Below are 22,021 nucleotides of genomic sequence, written 5' to 3'. Positions count from 1 at the left end.
TTCTCTTTTAAATATATATATATATATATATATATATAGATCATCTTATCTTAATGAAGGGGGAGTTTGCTGGGCCTAACAAATTACAAAAGATTTTTCACAACATGAGAAATCTCTACAATTCACTCTACAATGATCAAAAATGGCATTTATTATGTAGGAAGGGAAAAAAGAAACCAAAAATAGTTAAGGCTCACCTTTTAAGTAGAAAAATTCCTAAAATATTGTAAACTATGAAAATAGAAGAAATCATCAATGTAAAAGAGAAATACATGAAGAAAAAGAAACAGATGAATAACACACCGTACCTCTGGGTGGTGAATGCATAGCATACACTCTTGAGTTTAATCACGCACAAATGCAAGCATACGAATGATGCATGGGCTCACACACGCAAGAATCCACGTGAACAGATACACACATGCCAAACAATGGCATGTTCTTTAGGTCATTAGAAGTGGATCATTATAAAACAGGTCAATAATTGACCTAACATACAGACTGGCCTAAAAACAGGGTACATGTCAGTAAAAAACAGTTAAAAAGAGCTAAATCATATTTTATTCAAAATATGTTGAGTTTGCACAATTAATTTTGGCCAACGATTACTAAACTGACACCTAGGGATCTCTTTATCCATCTATCTATCTATGAAGTACTTGTCATTTCACTGTATCCAGCTCAATCTTTATTCATTTGCTTATCCTTCTGTATTAAAGCTGAACATATTTATTTATTCATTGTATTCGGAGTTAAGCAGCACTTAGCTTAAACCCTGAAATTGGTTTTCTGTACCGTGAAAATATATTTCATAATATATAACTATAAGACGCATTCCAGACATCTTTTTTCTTAATGAGCATATCAAGTACTGTCACATTATCTGAAGAAGAACAATTAGTTAGGGTTCTCATGCTTCATTTAAACTAGCATAAATCAATGTTTTAATTAAACTAATTTTGAAATCAATTTGATATTAAAATTTCTGCTCTATTTTGACTTTACTTAAAACTCTGAATCTTATGCACACACCATCATCTGTACAAATATAGTATAAGTTCTCAATACATTTTGAACACAGGGAATGATGCATGATAATACAAACATTCATATGAACTATACTTCTCAGTTTTAGTAAACAGCTTCCGGTTAGTAGAGGTACAAGAGTTGACTGTTTTACACAACTTACACAAACTCACACTGCAACATAACTTAAGCAAATAAAACATCTGTTGCTTCATTAACCAGCATTTTATTAGTCTTTCTTTTCCCTCATTTTTCTACATCCCAAGTCCCATCCACTTTCCATTTTTGCTTGTCACTTTCCTTTCTCCTTCAAACCTGTCTTTCACCTTTAACCAAATATCATCTTAGTTGTGTTACTTCATGCCAAAGTACTTCGAATTGAGATTATAGAATGCACACCGACTTTAGATACTAATTCACCCAGTTATCTGTACCAATTGGTCACATTCGTTATTTTCATATGAAATCACATATTTCTGTGCTCCCTATTTCAAATGCACATCTAGTACCATCATTTTTCTTTCACTACCATCGGAAATATCCTCTCACAGCTGCAGCTCCTCATCTTCAGTGATGCCCTGGGCTTTAAGCTCCTCTAGTACATTGGCAAGATAGCCAGAATCTGGAAAGCCGTGTCCAGTAAGATTGGAGCCAAATTCTGTCTTGTGATGGACCTCATTCCAGATGACAGTGTCAGATTCTCCGGTGGTGCTGGAGGTTCCCACGGAGAAGATCAGCCGTCGGTCCCACGCCACCAACAAAAGCCTTAACACCTAAGAACCGGACAACATATTGACATCATTGGAAACCTTAAATAACAATTAGATCTACGTTATATCTTAATGAGTTGTAAGGCCCTTTTTGGTGCATTTGTTTTAACAGCATTTTGCAATACTCTAATAGAAGTAACCTTAACCCTTGTAATGCATAAAAAAAGGTATACCCCTTTGCATTCCCAGGTCCATTTGGACCCATTGGAACGTATGACTATAAAACAGTCATAACTTAATATTTTTCAACTAAACCATATTGTATCTGATCAGTAACTCATTAATAAGTGAACACAAAACATTTTAAAAGTTTTGAATATTACCAAGTTATCGTGCTATTACTACATTCATCCCCTTTTTATTAATTAAAAATGAGAAAAACCATTTGAAATATAAAATGTTAAAAGAACTACAGCAAAAACCAGTGTGATGCAAGAAAATATATATTCGTATCAATATTTATGAGAAATGTTATTTGAGTATATCATTATATGAAATGTATGACAACATGTGAGATTTATCAGTATTAACTCCATTGTCTTCAATGGATTTAATTAAATTCATTTTAACTTACAACTGCTCAAAACAGTCTAAATGTATGAAAACTACTAATTCTTTTTCTAACAAAACAACATCAATATTACCCTGAAATGTTTCAAACAAAATATATTCATTTTACTTGGATAAACAAAAAAAGATGATAAACAGTCTTAATCTCTTTATCATGCTGCAGTGGTTTATCAATAGGTGGCAGCAGAGTAAAATGTAGACCTCTCCTTTTTCCAAACCTATTTCCTTTATCAAATTTAGACCATTTGGTCTATTAACTTTTGATCTACAAACAGACATTCATTTAATTTGTCATATTTTCTTGTGTAAAGCCACAGTTCACTTTCAGTTCAAAATGGACCAGCAAAAGGTGTAACAATTTAGTTTAAATGGTTATATCTTACATTAAAAATAATAAAAAATTTGAAATAAATAAATAAATAATGTGTATTTTGAAAGTCTTAATGCATATATCCAGATTAATTTTTGTACTAAACACAGAAATGTTTATGTATATTGTCCGGGTCAAAACAAACCCGAATGCATTAGGAGGGTTAAGTTTAACCTGAGAGATATAGGTGTATTACTACTATTATCAACTAAAACTTCTTGACAACACAGAGCTGAGATCAATTTAACTATTTATGTGACTTCTAAAACACTGCACCAAATAATGATAAATGTGCATATTACAGGGGTGAATATTAATTAAAACAATGTTTACAAACGTTAAAAGTTTGGGGTCAGTAAGACTACTTTTAAATTAATTATTTTATTTAGCAAGGATGCATTAAATTGATAAAACGTGAGGGTAAAGACATTATACATTATTATAAAAGATTTCAAATGAATGCTGTTCTTTTGAACTTCATATTGATCAAAAATTCCTGAAAAAACGTGTCATGATTTCCACAAAAATATCAAGCAGCACAACTGTTTTCAACGTTGATAATACGCTGAAGATTCAGTTTTGCCATCAAAGGAATAAATTACTTTTTAAAATATATCAAAATAGATTATGTGAAATTGTAATAATGTGTCACAATATAACTGTTTTTAATGTGTTTTGAACAAATAAAAAATAAAATACGGATAGAAATTGTACCAACCCCAAACTTTTGAACGGTAGTGTAGAAGGTGTAGAAGTTTTTTATTTTTATGCTCTGTATGGTAGGTGGACTTACTTTGCGTCCTTTTTCATTGTCTGGGAGATAACATTGACGGGGAAATCCTCTTGCAGTGAAAGGCTTCCGTGGATTTGGATGCTCAGGACCCTTGAGAGAGACAACAGAGAAGATATTTGATCAAATATGATAATGATGGCATGCAGGCCAAGTGTAAATGCAACAAAGATGCATTATATGCATCTTTTTTTTCTACTTCCTGCTTCTACTTATTTTTCTACTTCCTGCTCAGCTACTGTTCGGACGCTCTCGCTTACTGCTCCGCGCTTTGCTCTATCGCTTTTATATTTCTATATTTTATCTCCTTTTATCACCTAATTTTAACTTCAGCACATCAGCACAGTGCTCAAACGTTTGGATTACTACAAAAAAAAGCAGAATTATTTTATTCAACCAGCCTCCCACTGAAAGCTTACATTCCGGGGAAGAGAAAACAAAACTGCCTACATTCATAAGGATAAGAAAATGCCTCCTCTGGAATCTACTTGCTGCTCCAACTGCCACAGACTTTTACAAAGGATTGCAATTCTTGAAACAAAGTTAATTGCGGGACAACCAAACCAGACGGAACACACAACAGAGCTTCGTCATGGACGTCCTCAGCATACAGCCGGTGAGTCCCATGAATCTAGTGCTTCTCGACAGGCCATACTGAGTGTAGAGAAACAAGCCGATCGTTTTACTAATCGATGGCACAAACAGGGTGCGAGACCCAAAGGCACTCGAGACATCAGATTGTCACGAGCATCACATATTACTGCAGTAGCATCCTCTACCCCAGATACGGCTCTGACAAGGACTGCAAACATATTCCCAGTGAAATGCTCTCAGTGAGAAAGTGCAGTGAGTTTGCTTCTTTCTTCTCTGAGAAAATCAATAATATCAGAAAGGTGATCAGCTCATCCTTGAGTTGCGCTGGGGTCAGGCAGATCAGACAACAGGACGAGAAAGTAGCCACTATGTCTGATTTCGAAGAAATTGATGGCAAAATTTTGGAAGAAACCGTACAGCAACTAAAAACATCAACCTGCGCCCTTGATGCACTTCCCACATCTTTTTTCAAAAATGTGTTACACAGCTTAGAAGCAGATCTCCTAGAAGTGGTAAATGCCTCACTTCTCTCTGGGAGTTTTCCGACCTCCCTGAAAACTGCTGTTGTCAAGCCCCTCCTGAAAAAGAGCAATCTGGATAAGACCATATTAAACAACTATAGACCGATCTCAAATCTTCCTTTCATAGGCAAGATCATTGAAAAAGTTGTCTTCAATCAGCTGAACAAATTCTTAAGCTCGAATGGATACTTTGACCATTTTCAATCTGGTTTCCGACCGCACCACAGTACAGAGACCGCGCTCATAAAGATAATAAATGATATTCGCTTAAATACTGATACAGGCAAATTATCAGTGCTGGTACTACTCGACCTCAGTGCTGCATTTGACACTGTCGATCACAAAATACTTCTTGACAGGCTGGAAAACTGGGTCGGGCTTTCTGGGATAGTCCTAAAATGGTTCAGGTCATACTTAGGAGGCAGAGGTTATTATGTGAGTATAGGAGACCATAAGTCTGAGTGGACATCCATGACATGCGGAGTCCCTCAAGGCTCAATTCTTGCGCCACTCCTATTCAACCTGTACATGCTCCCAATGAGCCAAATAATGAGAAAGAACCAAATCGCTTACCATAGCTATGCAGACGACACACAGCTCTACTTAGCCCTATCGCCTAACGATTACAGCCCCATTGACTCCCTTTGCCAATGCATTGATGAAGTAAACAATTGGATGTGCCAAAACTTTCTTCAGTTAAACAAAGACAAAACTGAAGTCATTGCGTTTGGAAACAAAGATGAAGTTCTCAAGGTGAACGCATACCTTCAGTCTAGGGGTCAAACAACTAAAAATCAAGTCAGGAATCTGGGTGTGTCTCTGGAGTCAGACCTTAGTTTCAGTAGTCATGTCAAAGCAATAACTAAATCAGCATATTATCACCTGAAAAATATTGCAAGAATTAGATGCTTTGTTTCCAGTCAAGACTTAGAAAAACTTGTGCATGCTTTCATCACCAGTAGGGTGGATTATTGTAATGGACTTCTCACTGGCCTTCCCAAAAAGACCATAAGACAGTTGCAGCTCATACAGAACGCTGCTGCTAGGATTCTGAGCAGAACCAGAAAATATGAACACATCACACCAGTCCTCAGGTCTTTACACTGGCTGCCAGTTACATTTAGGATTGATTTTAAAGTATTATTACTGGTATATAAATCATTCAATGGCCTAGGACCTCAATACATTGCAGATATGCTCAGTGAATATAAACCCAACAGATCACTCAGATCATTAGGATCACATCGGCTAGAAATACCAAGGGTTCACTCTAAGCATGGCGAGTCTGCTTTTAGCTACTATGCCAGCCGCAGCTGGAACCAGCTTCCAGAAGAGATCAGATGTGCTCCTACAGTAGTCACATTCAAATCCAGACTCAAAACACATCTGTTTAGCTGTGCATTTACTGAATGAGCACTGTGCCACTGTTCGTCCGACTGTTTGCACTGTATTTTATTTTATGTTTTAATTATTCTGATTTCTGTATTTTATCTTTTATTCTAAACTGTTTTAATTATTCTGATTTCTTTTGATTATTTTAATTTCTTCTATGTAAAGCACTTTGAATTACCATTGTGTATGAAATGTGCTATATAAATAAACTTGCCTTGCCTTGCCTTATATATATATATATATATATATATATATATATATATATATATATATATATATATATATATATATATATATGTATATGTATATGTATGTACAGTTGTGGCACCGGTGGTAAATATGATAAAAAAAATGGCAGTAAAAAATAAATCTGCATTGTTTAGGATTGTATTGATCTTTCATTCAAAAAATGTGCTAAAATCTAACCTTTCATTGAAGTAAAATAATTGCAAGTGGGGGGGGGGGAATCACATTATGGAATAAATGTTTTTCTCCACAACACGTTGACCACAATTATTGGCACTCCTAGAATTTTTTACGAGTAAAATTTCCCTGAAGTACATTCCCATTAATATTTACCTTTTTTTTATCCCACCAGGGTGACTAGGAACATTAAATTGTCTAGCTATGACTTCTTGTGTCACAGGAGTTTAAATAGGAGGAAACACAAAGGCCAAATTCCGTTAATCATCTATCACAATGAGTAAAACCGAAGAATATAGTTCTGATGTGCAGCAAAAGATTGTTGAGCATCACAAAATTGAAAGTGGCTGTAAGAAAATAGCTAAAGAATTGAAGATCCCCATGTTGAGCATCAGGGCAATAATTAAGAAGTTCCAATCAACTAAAGATGTTACGAATCTGCCAGGAAGAGGACGTGTGTCTATATGGTCTTAATGCACGGTGAGGAGGAAAGTTTAAGTGGCCAAAAACTCTCCAAGGATCACAGATGGAGAATTGCAGAGATTACTTGAGTCTTGGGGGTCAGAAGCCTACCAAAAAAAAAAAATGAAACAACCCCTACATCACCACATGTTGTTTGGGGGGGGTTCAAGAAAAATCCTCCTCGCTCCTCCAAAAGCAAACTCCAGCATATTCAGTTGTCAGACACGACTGGAACTTCAAACGGCACAGGGTTCTTTGGTCAGAGAGAAACTAAAAAAAATAGCTTTTTGGCAGCAAACACGCTAGATGCGTTTGGTGCACACAAGGATAAAAAGTGCCCCATGTGTACAATGGAATATACCGTTGGATATTTAATGTTGTGTGCATATTTTTCAGCTTGAGGTCCTGGACATCTTGTTCAGATACATGGCATCGTGGATTCTATCAAATATCAACAGATAAAAAATCAAAACCTGACAGCTTCTGCTAGAAATCTTATAATGGGCTCTGGTTGGATCTTCCATCAGGACAACGATCCAAAACAAACATCAAAATCAACACAAAAATGTGTCACTGAGCACAAAATGAAGCTTCTGCCATGACCGCCCCAGTTCCCTGACCTGATGAGTGGAGTGAACTGAAGAGAAGCACCACCAACATGGATCTGGGAATCTACAGGATCTGGAGAGATTCTGAATGGAGGAATGGTCTCTGATCTCGTCAGGTGTTCTCCAAACTCATCAGGCATTATAGGAGAAAACTCAGAGCTGTTATCTTGGCCACAGGAGATTGCAAAAAGTATTTAACAAAAGAGTTCCAATATTTGTGGCCAATGTGTTTTGGAGAAAAACATTTATTTCATAATGTGATTTACCCCCAACTTTCAATTCTTTTATTTCAATGAAAGGTTAGATTTTGGCAAATTTTTTGAATGAAAGATCAAAAGGATAAACAATGCAGATTTATTTTTTACAGCCATTTTAGATCATATTTACTAGGGGTGGCATTAATTCTGACCACAACTGCATTATATATATATATATATATATATATATATATATATATATATATATATATATGTATGTATATAAATAATTATATGATGTAGTTATACCTGTATCCCAGGAGGTATGTTGTAGATGATGCGAATGGTTTTGCAGTCTGGGTATCCTGGAAGTGAGTGCGGGATGACATGGTACTCCATCTTACCGGGTGGCTGGTTTCCTGTCTTAACTCCATATATTGTCTTGCATGTGGGACACTGCAGGCTGCCATCTTTGTTGCCATTGTTGCACATGGCCACTAGGCACTGTAGGTGATAAAGATGCCCACATTGCGCCAGTCGTCCGACTGACTCAGCACGTGAAACACTCGCTACACCTGGACCTTTATACCCAGAGGGTCCCAACAGAGTCTCCATACAAATAGTGCAATCCTGAAAGAAATACACAATGCTGATATAGAACACCATTAGTCAACATGTAGATATAATAGGCTAAGAAATGGATTTTATTAGTTTACATAAATGTTTTTTTTACATCATCCTTTAGGTAATAAGATGCTACATTTTATATCCAACCATATATAATGTCCAAAGTGTCGTCTTTTTTGGTCTTTGGTTTCTAAATGTCTCTTGAATTTCAATTGTTTCAAGATTTTGACATTGTAATTAGAACAATTTTTTTTTTTAATCCTGGTAGCATACAAACCTATATCTAATGTAGTCTGGGTCAGGTTTTTTTATTAACTCGCATAGTTTTGTTAAAGGTTGACATGACAAGCAACCGAATTTTAATAGCTATTAAGTCAAGTTTCGAAGCAGAAAATTACCAAAAATAAATGTTAATGTTTATAATATCTTATTATCTTCATACATTATAGTCGCATTTAGCAGATTAGAGCTGGGCATCGTGGTCAAGTTTACATTATGCAATGAAAAAGAGATTTTGCCATTTAGCGGATAAAGCTGAACATAATTCAACTTTATATAAGAGCTGGGCAATTATAAAAATCACATTTTGCAATGGAAAGCAATCAAGCAGTTGAGATTTGCTATATAGTAAATACACTATACCACTTTACGTGAGTATACTATATGTATGAAGAAAAGGTTAACAACAACAACAAAAATTTATTTCGGTCCTCACACACAATTTTCCAAAGTAAAGAAAAAAATATATATACATAATAACTGAAAAGGGTGTAGGTTGAAGCCTTAACTTATTATGCCTACCCTTTATACATAATTATTTAATGAGTGCCACTGTCCTCGCTGGATTTGATCCATTCAAAATAAACAAACAGTTACATAAGACAATTTCCTAGATGTACATACATGATTACAAAAGGTACACATATCAGATATTAGTTCAATAGTTTATACAAAAATGATTCATATATTGAGTTATATAATTATTTATCACCTTGTTTTTAAAAAAATTCTTGAATTTATAGAGTGAAGTACACAATTTTAATTCCTTATCACAATTATTCCAAAGGCTTACCTCTTTAACAGATATACATCTATTTTTTGTATTAGTTCTTGTTCTTACTTTTTTAAACAGATAAAATATATAAGCAACTCTATTTATAGAGCTGTGAAATAATATATTTTTGTGACAATATAAAACAACCATGCTGAGATATGCAATATTGTTATGTCCTATGGTGTAATTTTTTAATTTTTTATTTTTGAACATCATGTGTGTCAGGCCATTAGGTGGCAGTAGTGGTCGTTTTTCTGCCTCTTCTGTGCAGGTAAAGCCAAGTGAGGATGAAGAGTGTATAAAGCCTCAATGATCTCCACTGAAGCAAGGCTTGTTTTCTGCTGGTTTGCTTTGTTTGTTGTTGATGTACATTACTGCTGCTGTTCTGTTGTGAATTATTACCCAGCTAATATTTTACATATCCTGTTAGTTGCTAACCTGTAGTGATTTATTACAAAACTTTCCCATTTTAATTGTTTTGGTTGTTAAGCTTGTATAAGCTTGTATAAACAGTGTTACGTTGATTAAGACACCTTTTATTGGCTGAACCCAGTTGTTGTAAAACTGTTGTTCTGATGTTTCTCTTGTAAATATTGTATATAGACCAAACTTGGAAGTTCTAGGGAGGGGGTGCCATTTGTATTTTTTTTTAATACTACTGTTTTCTCCTGTTTAAAGTAGAGAAGGAGTCAGGGAAGTATATCGTTGTTTATTTTATTTTATTTTGTTAAGGTAAGTGTAGATTGGGTCCCTATAGTTAGAGATATTTTGTTTCTTTTTTTGGCTTTTCCCACTCCTGAAGTTATTTTACACTTCCTACACTTGTGTTACTCCAAACCTTGTTGTACCATATTTCTTTTGGTTTTGGTTTGTAACTTTTGGAGCCAAACTTTTGTTTTTATGTTAATACTTTAGTTATGGTTAACTTAAATGTTGCTTCCCCTAGACTGGGTGGAACGTAGCAATATAGTATATATATCTTTGCATGAGTATGCAGATAAAGTAGGATGTACTATATATCCAACTTTTAATACATGGCTGGGTGATCATATAGTTTACATATTTTGACAATATAACAGTCAAGAAGTTGAGTTTTGCTATGTAGTATTGCTAAACGTGAGTACTATATGTAACTGGGTAAGGCTAAATATAAATATAGTATTTTTTATTAGAGTTATTCATTTGTTATCTGGTCATATTTAGAATGATTAAACCTGTGAGGTTTTGTTCAATTTAGAACAATTCTGTTTTCTTCATTTTTCTTAGAGTATGACAAATGGATTTGCACCAAAATACTGTAGAATTATATTGCACAATACAATCCTTAATTTAAAGAAAAAACACTTATTGTTACAGTTCTAACTAGGCACAATTACATGTTTAGATGAATCTTATTGTGTGTGTGTGTGTGTGTGTGTGTGTGTGTGTGTGTGTGTGTGTGTGTGTGTGTGTGTGTGTGTGTGTGTGTGTATTCTGGTAAACCCTACATTATGGGAAAAAATGTCCCCACAAAGATAGCAATATCCTAAATCCTTGTCGGGACTTTTTGAGAAGAACAGCTTATAAATCATACTAATGTTTTTTGAAAATGTACAAATGCCTAAATCTGTGATGGGTAGGTTTAGGAGTGGGGTTAGTGTTAGGGGATAGAATATACAGTTTATACAGTATAAAATTATGTCTATGGAAAGTCCCCATAAAACATGAAAACACAACATGTGTGTGTGCTGAATTACAATTTGAGAGAAATGTGTAAAGTAAAATGTATTTTATTAACAAACTGATGCACCTTTGGGTTAGGTTTAGCTAGCAGCTCAGATATCTCCTAGGTCTGAAGCCAATGGTTACAGAAGAGCTTTAAATCACAAAGAGATTAAGGAAATAAAATAATAAGGATGTCTTACTTCTTCTGGTGGATTCCTGACCTTTTGCAAGTACCTCTTTACCACTTCCTCGGGTGTTTTACCTGGAAAACAAATCACTTATGTTAAAATATTCAGTATGAGATTTCAAATATTCATTTGTTGTGTGTATAAATCTGCTGAGTGACAATCGATGGGAACAGCTGGTAGTGACTGATGGCCATTGGATTTCAGTAGTTGCCTCAAGTCTAAATCTGTCATACCAAGCAAGACTACTTTTGCACCAGAACAAGCAAAATGTTTTGTGGTATGGATTTAGAAAGGTGCAGGAAAACTTCCTAAGGGATTTTGGTCCTTGCTTCCTCAACAGCAAACTTCAGAAACAAACATATGCAGCACTGCAGTACAATGTATTTATCTGTGAATATGTCAGGAAGTACATGGATTCTCACCTTTGCGGGCTTGTTTCTTGGTGGTCTTGCGGCAACAGTTCCCGATGCCAGGAATTGGTCTGATTTCACTCTTGCTGACAGGTGGAGGATGCAGAACCAGTTTTGGTGGACGGGTCAAACATACAGGTAGTCCTGCTGCACTCATCAGAATACCAGTAATACCTGCAATTCATCATAAATACACATGTGTAATGTATTGTCAGTTTATAATTTGAAACAATTACTAATAGTGTATTAAGAGTGTGTCTTGTTTTCCTACCAGCTAATGCTGGATGGACAGGGCTGGAGCCATTAAGATTCTTCACTGGTACTGTGGGTACCCTAGGAGGGAAAACAAATCTCTATAAGGCCAGTGGACACACTGCCTGCTGCCTTACAGAATGTTCTCCTGCATCTCCAAACCAACAGATTAAGTAGATTACCAGACTAATTATTTAACATCACTTGAATGAGATCAGAGCATTTGCCAATGACAACGTTCCAATCAATTCACAATGGACAAAATCAATATTTTTTTTTCCATTTCATGCTGACATTAAGAGACAATTTGTTTCATAAAAGCAATTGACATACTGAACCTACAAACTTCAAAACTTCAGTATTATTCCCTCTTGAACTTGAATTCATTGTAGAGGTGTCGCAATATAGTGACGTTTCAGAAAATTTTATATTTATATCATGTTAATCCTACACATTTGATAATATACAGCACCAGTAAATTTTTTTTTTTTTTAAATAAACAGTTTAAGATAAATCATCATAAGATAATAGTTATAATGAATTATTTTAGACACGATAATCGTGTAGTGACAATCACATTAGTGACAGCTCTAATTCAGTGATAACTTCCTCTCAACTTTCTTCTGTAAGATGATTATGAAATGTTGTGTAAAAATATGACACAGACATTCTACCGGTTTCTAACCAAATATTTTCTTGCAACCTATTAAATTTCCGAAGTTCAACGTGAAGTTCTTGTTTAACGACTAGCATGCAGATAAACCATTGTTCTTCTTCCAACATCAACAGTTATATGATATCTAACTGAATGTACTTTTTAATACTTTCGGCTAAGTATCAAATTACTATTTTACTCTTATATAAGCATATTTTTGGTCAAATCATTGTGAAACTGATTTTTACTAATACTCTAATATACAGCCATTTTACTTCCCTCTTCACACCCTCAATGGTCTTGTCTGTAGTGTTTTCCCACGCTCATTTTATTATCTCCTTTTACTGGAAGGTATGGTGGCCACTAGCCTTTTTTGGGGGGAGGGGAAAAGTTGTGTCTGTACGTAAATTTATTAAAAATGTGAATGAATGTAGCAAAGTGTGTTTGTTCCTGTCACAGCTGTTGCTGGGTCTGTCTGTATGTATTGATCAGGGTTTCCGTTGTCCGGTAATTACTGGACATTGGCTGGGAAAAAAATGAAATGTCCGACGAAATTAAATCTCTCCGGTCAAATTGTCCGATTAAAATTGCCTAATAATCCCGCCCCCTAATACAATCTGAATTTGAGAATAAGCCTAAAATGTATAAAGCAAAAATACACCGACCTTTGGCTATGTTATAAATATAAAGGAACAGGCTCTACTGTTTGAAAGTTATGAAACAACATCGCATGCTGAATTTCAAATAAAGCGCACGCCCAAAAAGGCTGTAATATAGGCCTAAACAACGAACGATTGAGTGAGACGTTTCAAATATGGCCAGGCCCAGGCAGACTAGCCTTAAAAGCTTTTTTCAGAAGCCAGACGGGGGAATCAGGAACATCTCATTATAGCCTATAGATCAGTGGTTCTAATCCGCGCACTCGTAGGCCTACAGTTTATTTTTCTCTCATCAAAACTGAATAGCCTATATGTTCATCAGTGCATGGTTACAGTCTATATCCAGCAGGGACACCTTTGTGTGCATTTTATTTTGTGATTTCACCGGAAGGAATAGAGAGTCCCCGCAACGGCGATAGATTGAAACGCTCGTCCGAGTGAAGATTGCGCAACTCGCTCAGCGCGTCGTCCATTCAACTGATAGCAGCGGACACAAGCGCTCAGCTTGATTTAAAAACAACCGATTTTAGCGCTAGATCTCTTATTTAATAGCGAACTAAATGAATAATCCGCTAGTTAACTGGAGGTGTTTTATTTATTTGTATTAGGTACATCCGTACCTCAATGTTTCAAAAAGTGAATGAGTGTGAAACATGTGTGTGTGACGTCAATCGGACGTTCATGTTTTTTTCCGTCTATTTGAAAGTTAAGCTAATAATAACATGTTGTATTCTATGCGGCCTTATTATTTCATTTTTTAAGTTACATAGACTGCCTCCATTTTTCCTCAACTTGACTAATTAAGAGGCGATATTTGACCGGCATCAAAATGTCCGTAAAACGAAACCTCTGCCGGTCACTTTGACCGGCACCATTTTTTTCTAGCGGAAACTCTGGTATTGATCTTCCTAACTGATAATAAGTCTAAAGCTGCATTCTCACTACCAGCGAGTCAAGTCTAGCGACATGACAAAGTTGAGATATAATTAACTTTATGCAAATGAAGAGCGACTTTTGGGAGCGACAACCAATAGGAGTGAAGTCAGAAGCAAGATGGAGAAGTCTGCAACATTTCTATAATTTATGATATATCTGTGGTGTTTTCTTCCTTCCAAAATGTTCATTTGTAGTGGCAAGAATACTGAATGGTTACAACATAGAGTAACATCTGTGAATGTCATTAAAAAAAAATTCTAGGCAGGCAACCAGTAGTGGGAATACCCACAAGCGACCTCACCGCCAGCCACTGGTAACATGCAGTGACAAAGTCAACGGTAGTGTGAACGCAGCATAACACTTTATTTTCCAGATGGTGACTGACCTCACAATATACACTCACCTAAAGGATTATAAGGAACACCTGTTCAATTTCTCATTAATGCAATTATCTAATCAACCAATCACATGGCAGTTGCTTCAATGCATTTAGGAGTGTGGTCCTGGTCAAGACAATCCCCTGAACTCCAAACTGAATGTCAGAATGGGAAAGAAAGGTGATTTAGGCAATTTTGAGCGTGGCATGGTTGTTGGTGCCAGACGGGGCGGTCTGAGTATTTCACAATCTGCTCAGTTACTGGGATTTTCACGCACAACCATTTCTAGGGTTTACAAAGAATGGTGTGAAAAGGGAAAAACATCCAGTCCTGTGGGCGAAAATGCCTTGTTAATGCTAGAGGTCAGAGGAGAATGGGCCGACTGATTCAAGCTGATAGAAGAGCAACTTTGACTGAAATAACCACTCGTTACAACCGAGGTATGCAGCAAAGCATTTGTGAAGCCACAACACGCACAACCTGAGGCGGATGGGCTACAACAGCAGAAGACCCCACCGGGTACCACTCATCTCCACTACAAACAGGAAAAAGAGGCTACAATTTGCAAGAGCTCACCAAAATTGGACAGTTGAAGACTGGAAAAATGTTGCCTGGTCTGATGAGTCTCGATTTCTGTTGAGACATTCAGATGGTAGAGTCAGAATTTGGCGTAAACAGAATGAGAACATGGATCCATCATGTCCATCTTGTTACCACTGTACATGCTGGTGGTGGTAGTGTAATGGTGAGGGGGATTTTTTCTTGGCACACTTTAGGCCCCTTAGTGCCAATTGGGTATCGTTTAAATGCCACGGCCTACCTGAACAGTGTTTCTGACCATGTCCATCCCTTTATGGCCACCATGTACCCATCCTCTGATGGCTTCTTCCAGCAGGATAATGCACCATGTCACAAAGCTCGATTCATTTCAAATTGGTTTCTTGAACATGACAATGAGTTCACTGTACTAAAATGGTCCCCACAGTCACCAGATCTCAACCCAATAGAGCATCTTTGGGATGTGGTGGAACGGGAGCTTCGTGCCCTGGATGTGCATCCCACAAATCTCCATCAACTGCAAGATGCTATCCTATCAATATGGGCCAACATTTCTAAAGAATGCTTTCAGCACCTTGTTGAATCAATGCCACATAGAATTAAGGCAGTTCTCAAGGCGAAAGAGGCTCAAACACAGTATTAAGTAAGGTGTTCCTAATAATCCTTTAGGTGAGTGTATTTACAAATGCCCACAGGCAATTCTCTAATGTTTGAAGTCAGAAAACATAAAACATTTTGAGATTAACAGTTAATGGTTCAGTATGAAACAAAAGGATTACACTTTTAAATAACAGTCATCTAGGCTATTTAAAATAAAAGCGGTAGAAAATCTGCAAAACAAGAAAGATGTATATCCATTATAAAAATAACCAAATACTAATCTTGATTTTTAGGTTTTTTTTGTTGCCAATTTTAATACTTGTTTTGTCTTATTTTAAATAATTTTAAGTCATCTTGAGTCCCTCTTGGAAGTTTGTTGAGGCCACCTGTTTGAAAACCACTCTTCTAGATTCCTGTTTGTCTGTGTATAAAAATGCAAAATGTGTGATTTAGAATTATATTTGAATAGCTTAATTACAAGTGTAACAGATACATAGATGACTTAAATAGCAATGCCCCCGTTTACAGTTACATATCCTCATTGTCATTCTCCCTACCTTCCGAAACTCGAACAACAAAAAGTTCTGATGCCAGCAAAGATATGTCAGTTGACATAGATACAAAAAAGAGCTGCAGTGTGACATTTAGAGACAGGTGAATCTGTAATCAACAACACCACAATAATACTTAAAAAATAAAACACCACTACTGACAAATTTTTTCTCTTGAATGGAAGTTCTGTTTAAGGCACACTTTATTTGCAAGTGCAACATAGCTTTTTCAGACGAAAGTGAAAACTGAACCAAATATGCTGAAGTGGTTAAGTGGTAAAAGAAGGACTTGTTCAGTGTTTGATTAAAATTATGACATTACAGGTTACTAATGCATTTTAGCCAATCGTCAACACTGCAGCAGTAAATTTTATTTATATTCCTGTTTTGTTTTCCATTGAAAAACAGAAGTGTCAGACATGGGAAGGTAGATGGCTGTTGGGTTAGGGCCAGTGGGGAAGCTTTTGACCTCCACTGACCCTTGATCTTGCCTCTACAACAGACTTGTCTCTTTGTTTTCTCTCTTACACATGCTCAACAACTGCTGCTCTATGACTCCAGATGGCTTTACGTCTGAGGCAGAACATTCCATTAGAAAGAGCACCAGACTCACAATGTTTTCCTGCATTAGCACAAATGTGTCACAACACCTGTGTAGGATGATAGTTTCTTTTGTAATTGCTTTACAATCTAGCCTAGGTACAATTTGTTTTCAAAATAAGATGCAAAAAAGTAAAAATACTCCAATTCTACCTCTGGCTGCATGCCATCTACACATAGTTTATTCTCAAAGGCGTCCAGCACTTCAATCCACAGTAGCTACACTCCAAACCTTCATCACCAAAAGTCAAATCTAATGCTTCAGGAAACACTGGGACACTGTTACTACATTCGATGTCAAAACCTTTTGCTTGTTACCCTAACTCCTTCCTAACACAGCCATGCACACACACTCAACTGTCAAACGCTTTAGTGAGACAGCATTGTGTTGCTAATGTAGACCAGCCCATGTCATGTCAGCAAAGGTTGCTTCAGAAACCCAGCGTGAACACGAAATCACCACTGAGAGCTGTGGAAAAAGCCACAGAAACAGCTATAGATATAAAGGGGGTGGGGATTGAACGAATAAGACCATTCTGTCCCCAGATGGTCATCAAACAGAGCAGACATGGATGATTTAGCAGTGCGAGAAACGTGAGAAACACACTCCTACACAGAGGAGGGGGAAAAAAATGAGCACACTCCTACATGAGGGAGGCTGACACCTCAATTATAGGCCTAATACACTGGTGATTTTAGTCCATTAAATCTGTTTCCTAAAGTTCACAAAGTTTTCCTAACTAGGGTTGGGTACCAAAACCCGGTACCAATATGGAACCGGTACCTACGGAACCAGTACGTAACTGGACCGAATTAAAACTAGTTAACCCTTTGACACGTACGATCGTTCACACCAGTGTGATTAGAACGTTCAGATCGCGTGATCATCAACTTCTAAATTCAAATCTGCGTTAGCTGGCGTTACAGAGACAGACGCGCTCAGTGCTGTTTTTTAGCCTATCCAAGGCCGGCCCAAGCCTTTTTGGGGAAGAATAATAATAATAATAATAAAAAGAGAATTTTATTTGGGGGCCCAGGGTGCCTCCAATATGATTGACTATTATAAATGCTTGATTATTCGCAGACTAAAAAATGTGAAAAAGATTGCTGAAATTTAAAGCTGGTTTGTAGCATACCAAGAATTACGTCACACGCATCACACACATGACCAGCGTCGGCCAGTACAACACAGAAGCACTACGCTATTACACTACGTGAACTCACTCGAGGCCCACAAAGAAGGAAATGAATAGTTGAAATAAAGTTGTTATTTTTGTTTTTTTTGCGCACAAAAAGTATTCTCGTCACTTGATAAACTTAAGATTGAGCCACTGTAGTCACTTGGACTATTTGAACGATGTCTTTAATAACTTTTCGGGGCCGGCAAGTTTCAATCCCTTAAGAAGCCTATGGAGGAGTGATCCAGCTCTCAGATTTAATCAAAAATATCTTAATTTGTGTTCCGAAGATGAACGAAGGTTTTACGAGGTTGGAACAACATGAGGGTGAGTAAATACTGACAGAATTTTCATTTTTGAGTGAACTATCCCTTTAATATTATAAGACGTTATAATATCATAAAAATACCCTATTTTGCAAAAGTTTGTGGTCGGGAAGATGCTGTGCTTTTGTTTTTGATTTTTTTTTTTTAAATTAATTTAAAATAACTGTTTGCATACATTTAATATGTGTTTTATTCATGTGATGCAAAGCTGAATTTTCAGCATCATTACTCCAGTCTTCAGTGTGACATGATCCTTCAGAAATCGTTCTAATATGCTTAATAATATTTAACATTTCTTCTTAATATCAATGTTTGAAACAGTTGTGCTGCTTAACATTTTTGTGGAAACCATCAATTTGAAATTTATCCTTGCTTAAGTATTAATTTCTTCCAAAAAAATCTAACTGACGGCACTGTAATGGTATTGTATATGAAGCTGAAAAAACAGGTAAAATGGCTTTTCTTACCCAGAGGCAATAAGCGCCTGTGACTGTGCCATGGCAATTCTTTGCAAAGCAGGCCGACTAAGCCCTGCCAGACTGGCACGAGGTGGTAGAGGGGCAGCACAGGCAGTGGAGCGCTGAGAGGCCAACACTGTGGAAGATGATGTAAAAACTGTAGATGGTGTGGGACTTGTTGACGTGTTAACAAGTATGGCAGTTGGCACAAACGTTGCTGAGGATGATAAGTTTGGGGCGGATGGAGGCTGCTGATTCTGTGATGGCAGAGTTGGGGGCAAAGATGAAGGCGTTGGGCGACAAGAGGAGATTGAGATATTGGCAGTGGCCGATGTGAGAAGGGACAACGACTGATCAAAAACAGCAGAATTCTTGGCTTCTTCCGAGGGCATGGATTTTAAAGAAGTTCCATGTGGTAGTGTATGAGAATATGAGTTTAAAACAGAGGAGGATGGAAGTGTCCCAAAGCTGGATTTAGGACTGTTTGGCTTTGTTGCACGTCCTAGTGTCTGTGACGCAGTGCCATTTGCCTTTACACTCAACACCAGCATGCACTGCTGGCAGGCACAGGGCTGTCCGAGAGGAGCAAGAGATGATACCGAGAGCGTCCCGCTTGGGTAAACTGCACTTCCTTTTCTACTCAAGGTAGAACCAGAAACGCCTATCCCAAGAAGAGCCCCGGTTGACCCTCCACCTGATGTAACCCTTTTAGACATGCCTCCAGTCCCTGAGCCAGTACCCCAAGCCAGTGAATTTTTAGGCAGTGGCCCAGTAACTAGTGGGTAAACCATGTCTGAGCGTCTCTGGATGCGCCTCTGCCGCTGCGTTTGCCTGTTAATCTGGGTCATGGTCTGGAAGTCCACAAAGTAGCAAAAGCCCAACAATGTCAGGTCCAGCCAGGGTTGCAGTCGATCCAGTGCCGCTTGCAAGGCAATGCTCACCTCCATGTCAAAGGCTGTCCAGGAACCTGCATCATTTTCCCACTCCCATATCCAACCTTGGCCTGGCGCTGAGGTGGGGTCATAGAAACTCCGTCGCACTGGTCTTAACCTACCTGAGGAGGTAAACAAAAGGGTTATAGATCAAATATAATAAAAGAGATATAATGAACCAGTAAAATAAAGTGTTTTTTACAAGAGAGGCAGCCAGTCAACATGTTACGCATCTGAAGGCACCAATATACTCATAGCAATTTGTTTTTTGTTCATCGCTTTGGGGAAAAAAGAAGTTTGAAATACCGGAGCAGCAGTACAGTGAACGAAAATCCTGACGCCGCCTGCTGTGAGCGGTATTTAGATATATTTAATATGTAAACATGTACTGCATGCTTTTTCTAAATGCACAACTAAACAGTTCAGAAAACATCTGATCATAAAAAATTGGATTTTTTGCACCAGCTCTGTAAGTATAAAACATGAAAAAAAAAGAAGCAGTGTCACTTTCGGTTAGATGTCCAATGTAAGCATTCAATCCTCCATTATACCGACTGAATGCCTATTGTTGTGCTTTGCACATCTTTTGAATTTAAACCCATTCATCGGAGCAGAAATAAGTTTACATTCTCTCCAGTAAGACTGATCAGATCAGGATCTTGAGTGTTAGAGTAATAATTCTTCAATCAAATTTAAAGCAGTAACTAGGACAACACATGCAATATCCATTTAGCTAATGCACAAAATGCATTTAGGAATTCATGACGTAGTGCTGGGACACACAAACAGAAAGCAAAAACCCATGTGAATAAATAGATTTGAGGATAAATCAAAAGCCACTGAGCACAAAAGACCCACTGAGGCATAAACTTTAGCACAAGAGGAGGACCTGGGAATTCGCAGAGTTTTAGAAGCCATAAAACTTGTGAAAGGACATATTCTCTTTTTAACACCCATATACACCTACTAGACCTTCAAATGGTACAAAACATTTAAAGTGTTGCATGATTCTGTAGACATTATGGAACTTTATAAAGCATGTTCCAGAAATGAGATGGAGTAAAGCAAGACATCAGTATGCTTTGATCATCCTTTATTGTTTGAACTCACTTTACCAGTTCTGTGCCTCAATCACAGTCATGCCCTCTCAGCTCTATTGTGCATGAATGAAACAATGTATTTTGTTAACAGATGAATAGATAACTATTTGCCAATGCTTTTTCCCTTTTGCTGTTTGTGAGAAGTCATTTCACTGAATTATACAGTCAAGCTAATGATAAAGACATGTATTGTGGGATTGTGTAGTATTTAACTGCATGCGAGTACCATATGTCTGAAGGCAGGTACACTGATAGTATGTATCTCAGGGGCTGCTTTTAGAAAGTGCGATGTGTTCAGGGGCCAGTGAACATAATAATATGATAAGAAATTAAAATATATATTAAAACATTTTTTTTTAAATGTAATGTATTCATGTAATGTCAAAGCTGATTTTTTAGCAGCCATTACTCCAGTCTTCAGTGTCACATGATTCTTCAGCTTTCTAGTGTTCATGTTTTTACGTGCAGACGTCTGACCTTGGTGGACTGAAATTTTCTTGTCAAAGAAGGCAAAGCCCCAGAGCATGCCTACTTTTTGAGTAATCGCCACAGACAACTGGTAGTTCGAAAGTGTTTACCATTTGGAGCAAATTTTTAGGGAACGTTTGAATCAGCTGGGATCAGATCAGGATCTTGAGTTTTTCTTTCCTGTGATTTTCAGCATCATTACTCCAGTCTTCAGTGTCACATGATCCAGAAATCATTGTATCATACTGATTTGCTGCCCCTTTGATCAATTTAATACATCCTTGCTGAATAAAAATATGAATTTCTTTCAAAAAAAAAAAAAAACATCTTTGACCCCAAACATTTGAATGGTAGTGTATTTGCATGTGCCAATTTTTTGCATTACACTTTTGAAGAAAAAAAAGAAATACAAATAACAATAATTATTTGGGATTGACTGGGATACATTTTTTTTAACTTAATCAGATTATTTTACCAATTAATCTAATTTAAGTTTTTCAACCCCGCCTGAAATGCAAGCAACATGGTGTGACACTCCCATAAGTCTCCCAACAAGGCTGTCCACACTTCATTATAAACTTACATTGGACAATTGTCATATTCTTCTACACAGACAAATGCTAGATTTTTTTTTGCCACACTTGGAAAAATGTAATACATTTTTA

The 22,021-nt window shown here is 36.9% G+C and overlaps 1 protein-coding gene across 1 annotated transcript in view; it reads right to left on the bottom strand.

Annotated features, from left to right (window-relative positions):
• Positions 1-311: 311 nt before the first annotated feature.
• Positions 312-22,021, bottom strand: part of dtx4b (deltex 4, E3 ubiquitin ligase b) — a 38,179-nt gene continuing 16,469 nt past the window's right edge. The window contains exons 3-9 of the mRNA XM_077246385.1: positions 18,866-19,910; positions 11,978-12,039; positions 11,719-11,880; positions 11,309-11,370; positions 8,033-8,353; positions 3,530-3,619; positions 312-1,799 (exon numbers count right to left, since the gene is read on the bottom strand). Coding sequence (XP_077102500.1) covers positions 1,572-1,799; positions 3,530-3,619; positions 8,033-8,353; positions 11,309-11,370; positions 11,719-11,880; positions 11,978-12,039; positions 18,866-19,910 — 1,970 coding nt within the window. The 3' untranslated portion in view covers positions 312-1,571. The remainder of the gene's footprint in view (positions 1,800-3,529; positions 3,620-8,032; positions 8,354-11,308; positions 11,371-11,718; positions 11,881-11,977; positions 12,040-18,865; positions 19,911-22,021) is intronic.

Source organism: Siphateles boraxobius, unplaced genomic scaffold, assembly GCF_051911475.1.
Source record: "Siphateles boraxobius isolate OS27281-9 unplaced genomic scaffold, OSU_SipBor_1 29, whole genome shotgun sequence".
Taxonomy (NCBI): domain Eukaryota; kingdom Metazoa; phylum Chordata; class Actinopteri; order Cypriniformes; family Leuciscidae; genus Siphateles; species Siphateles boraxobius.
This window is presented reverse-complemented; position numbering and strand designations above follow the sequence as displayed.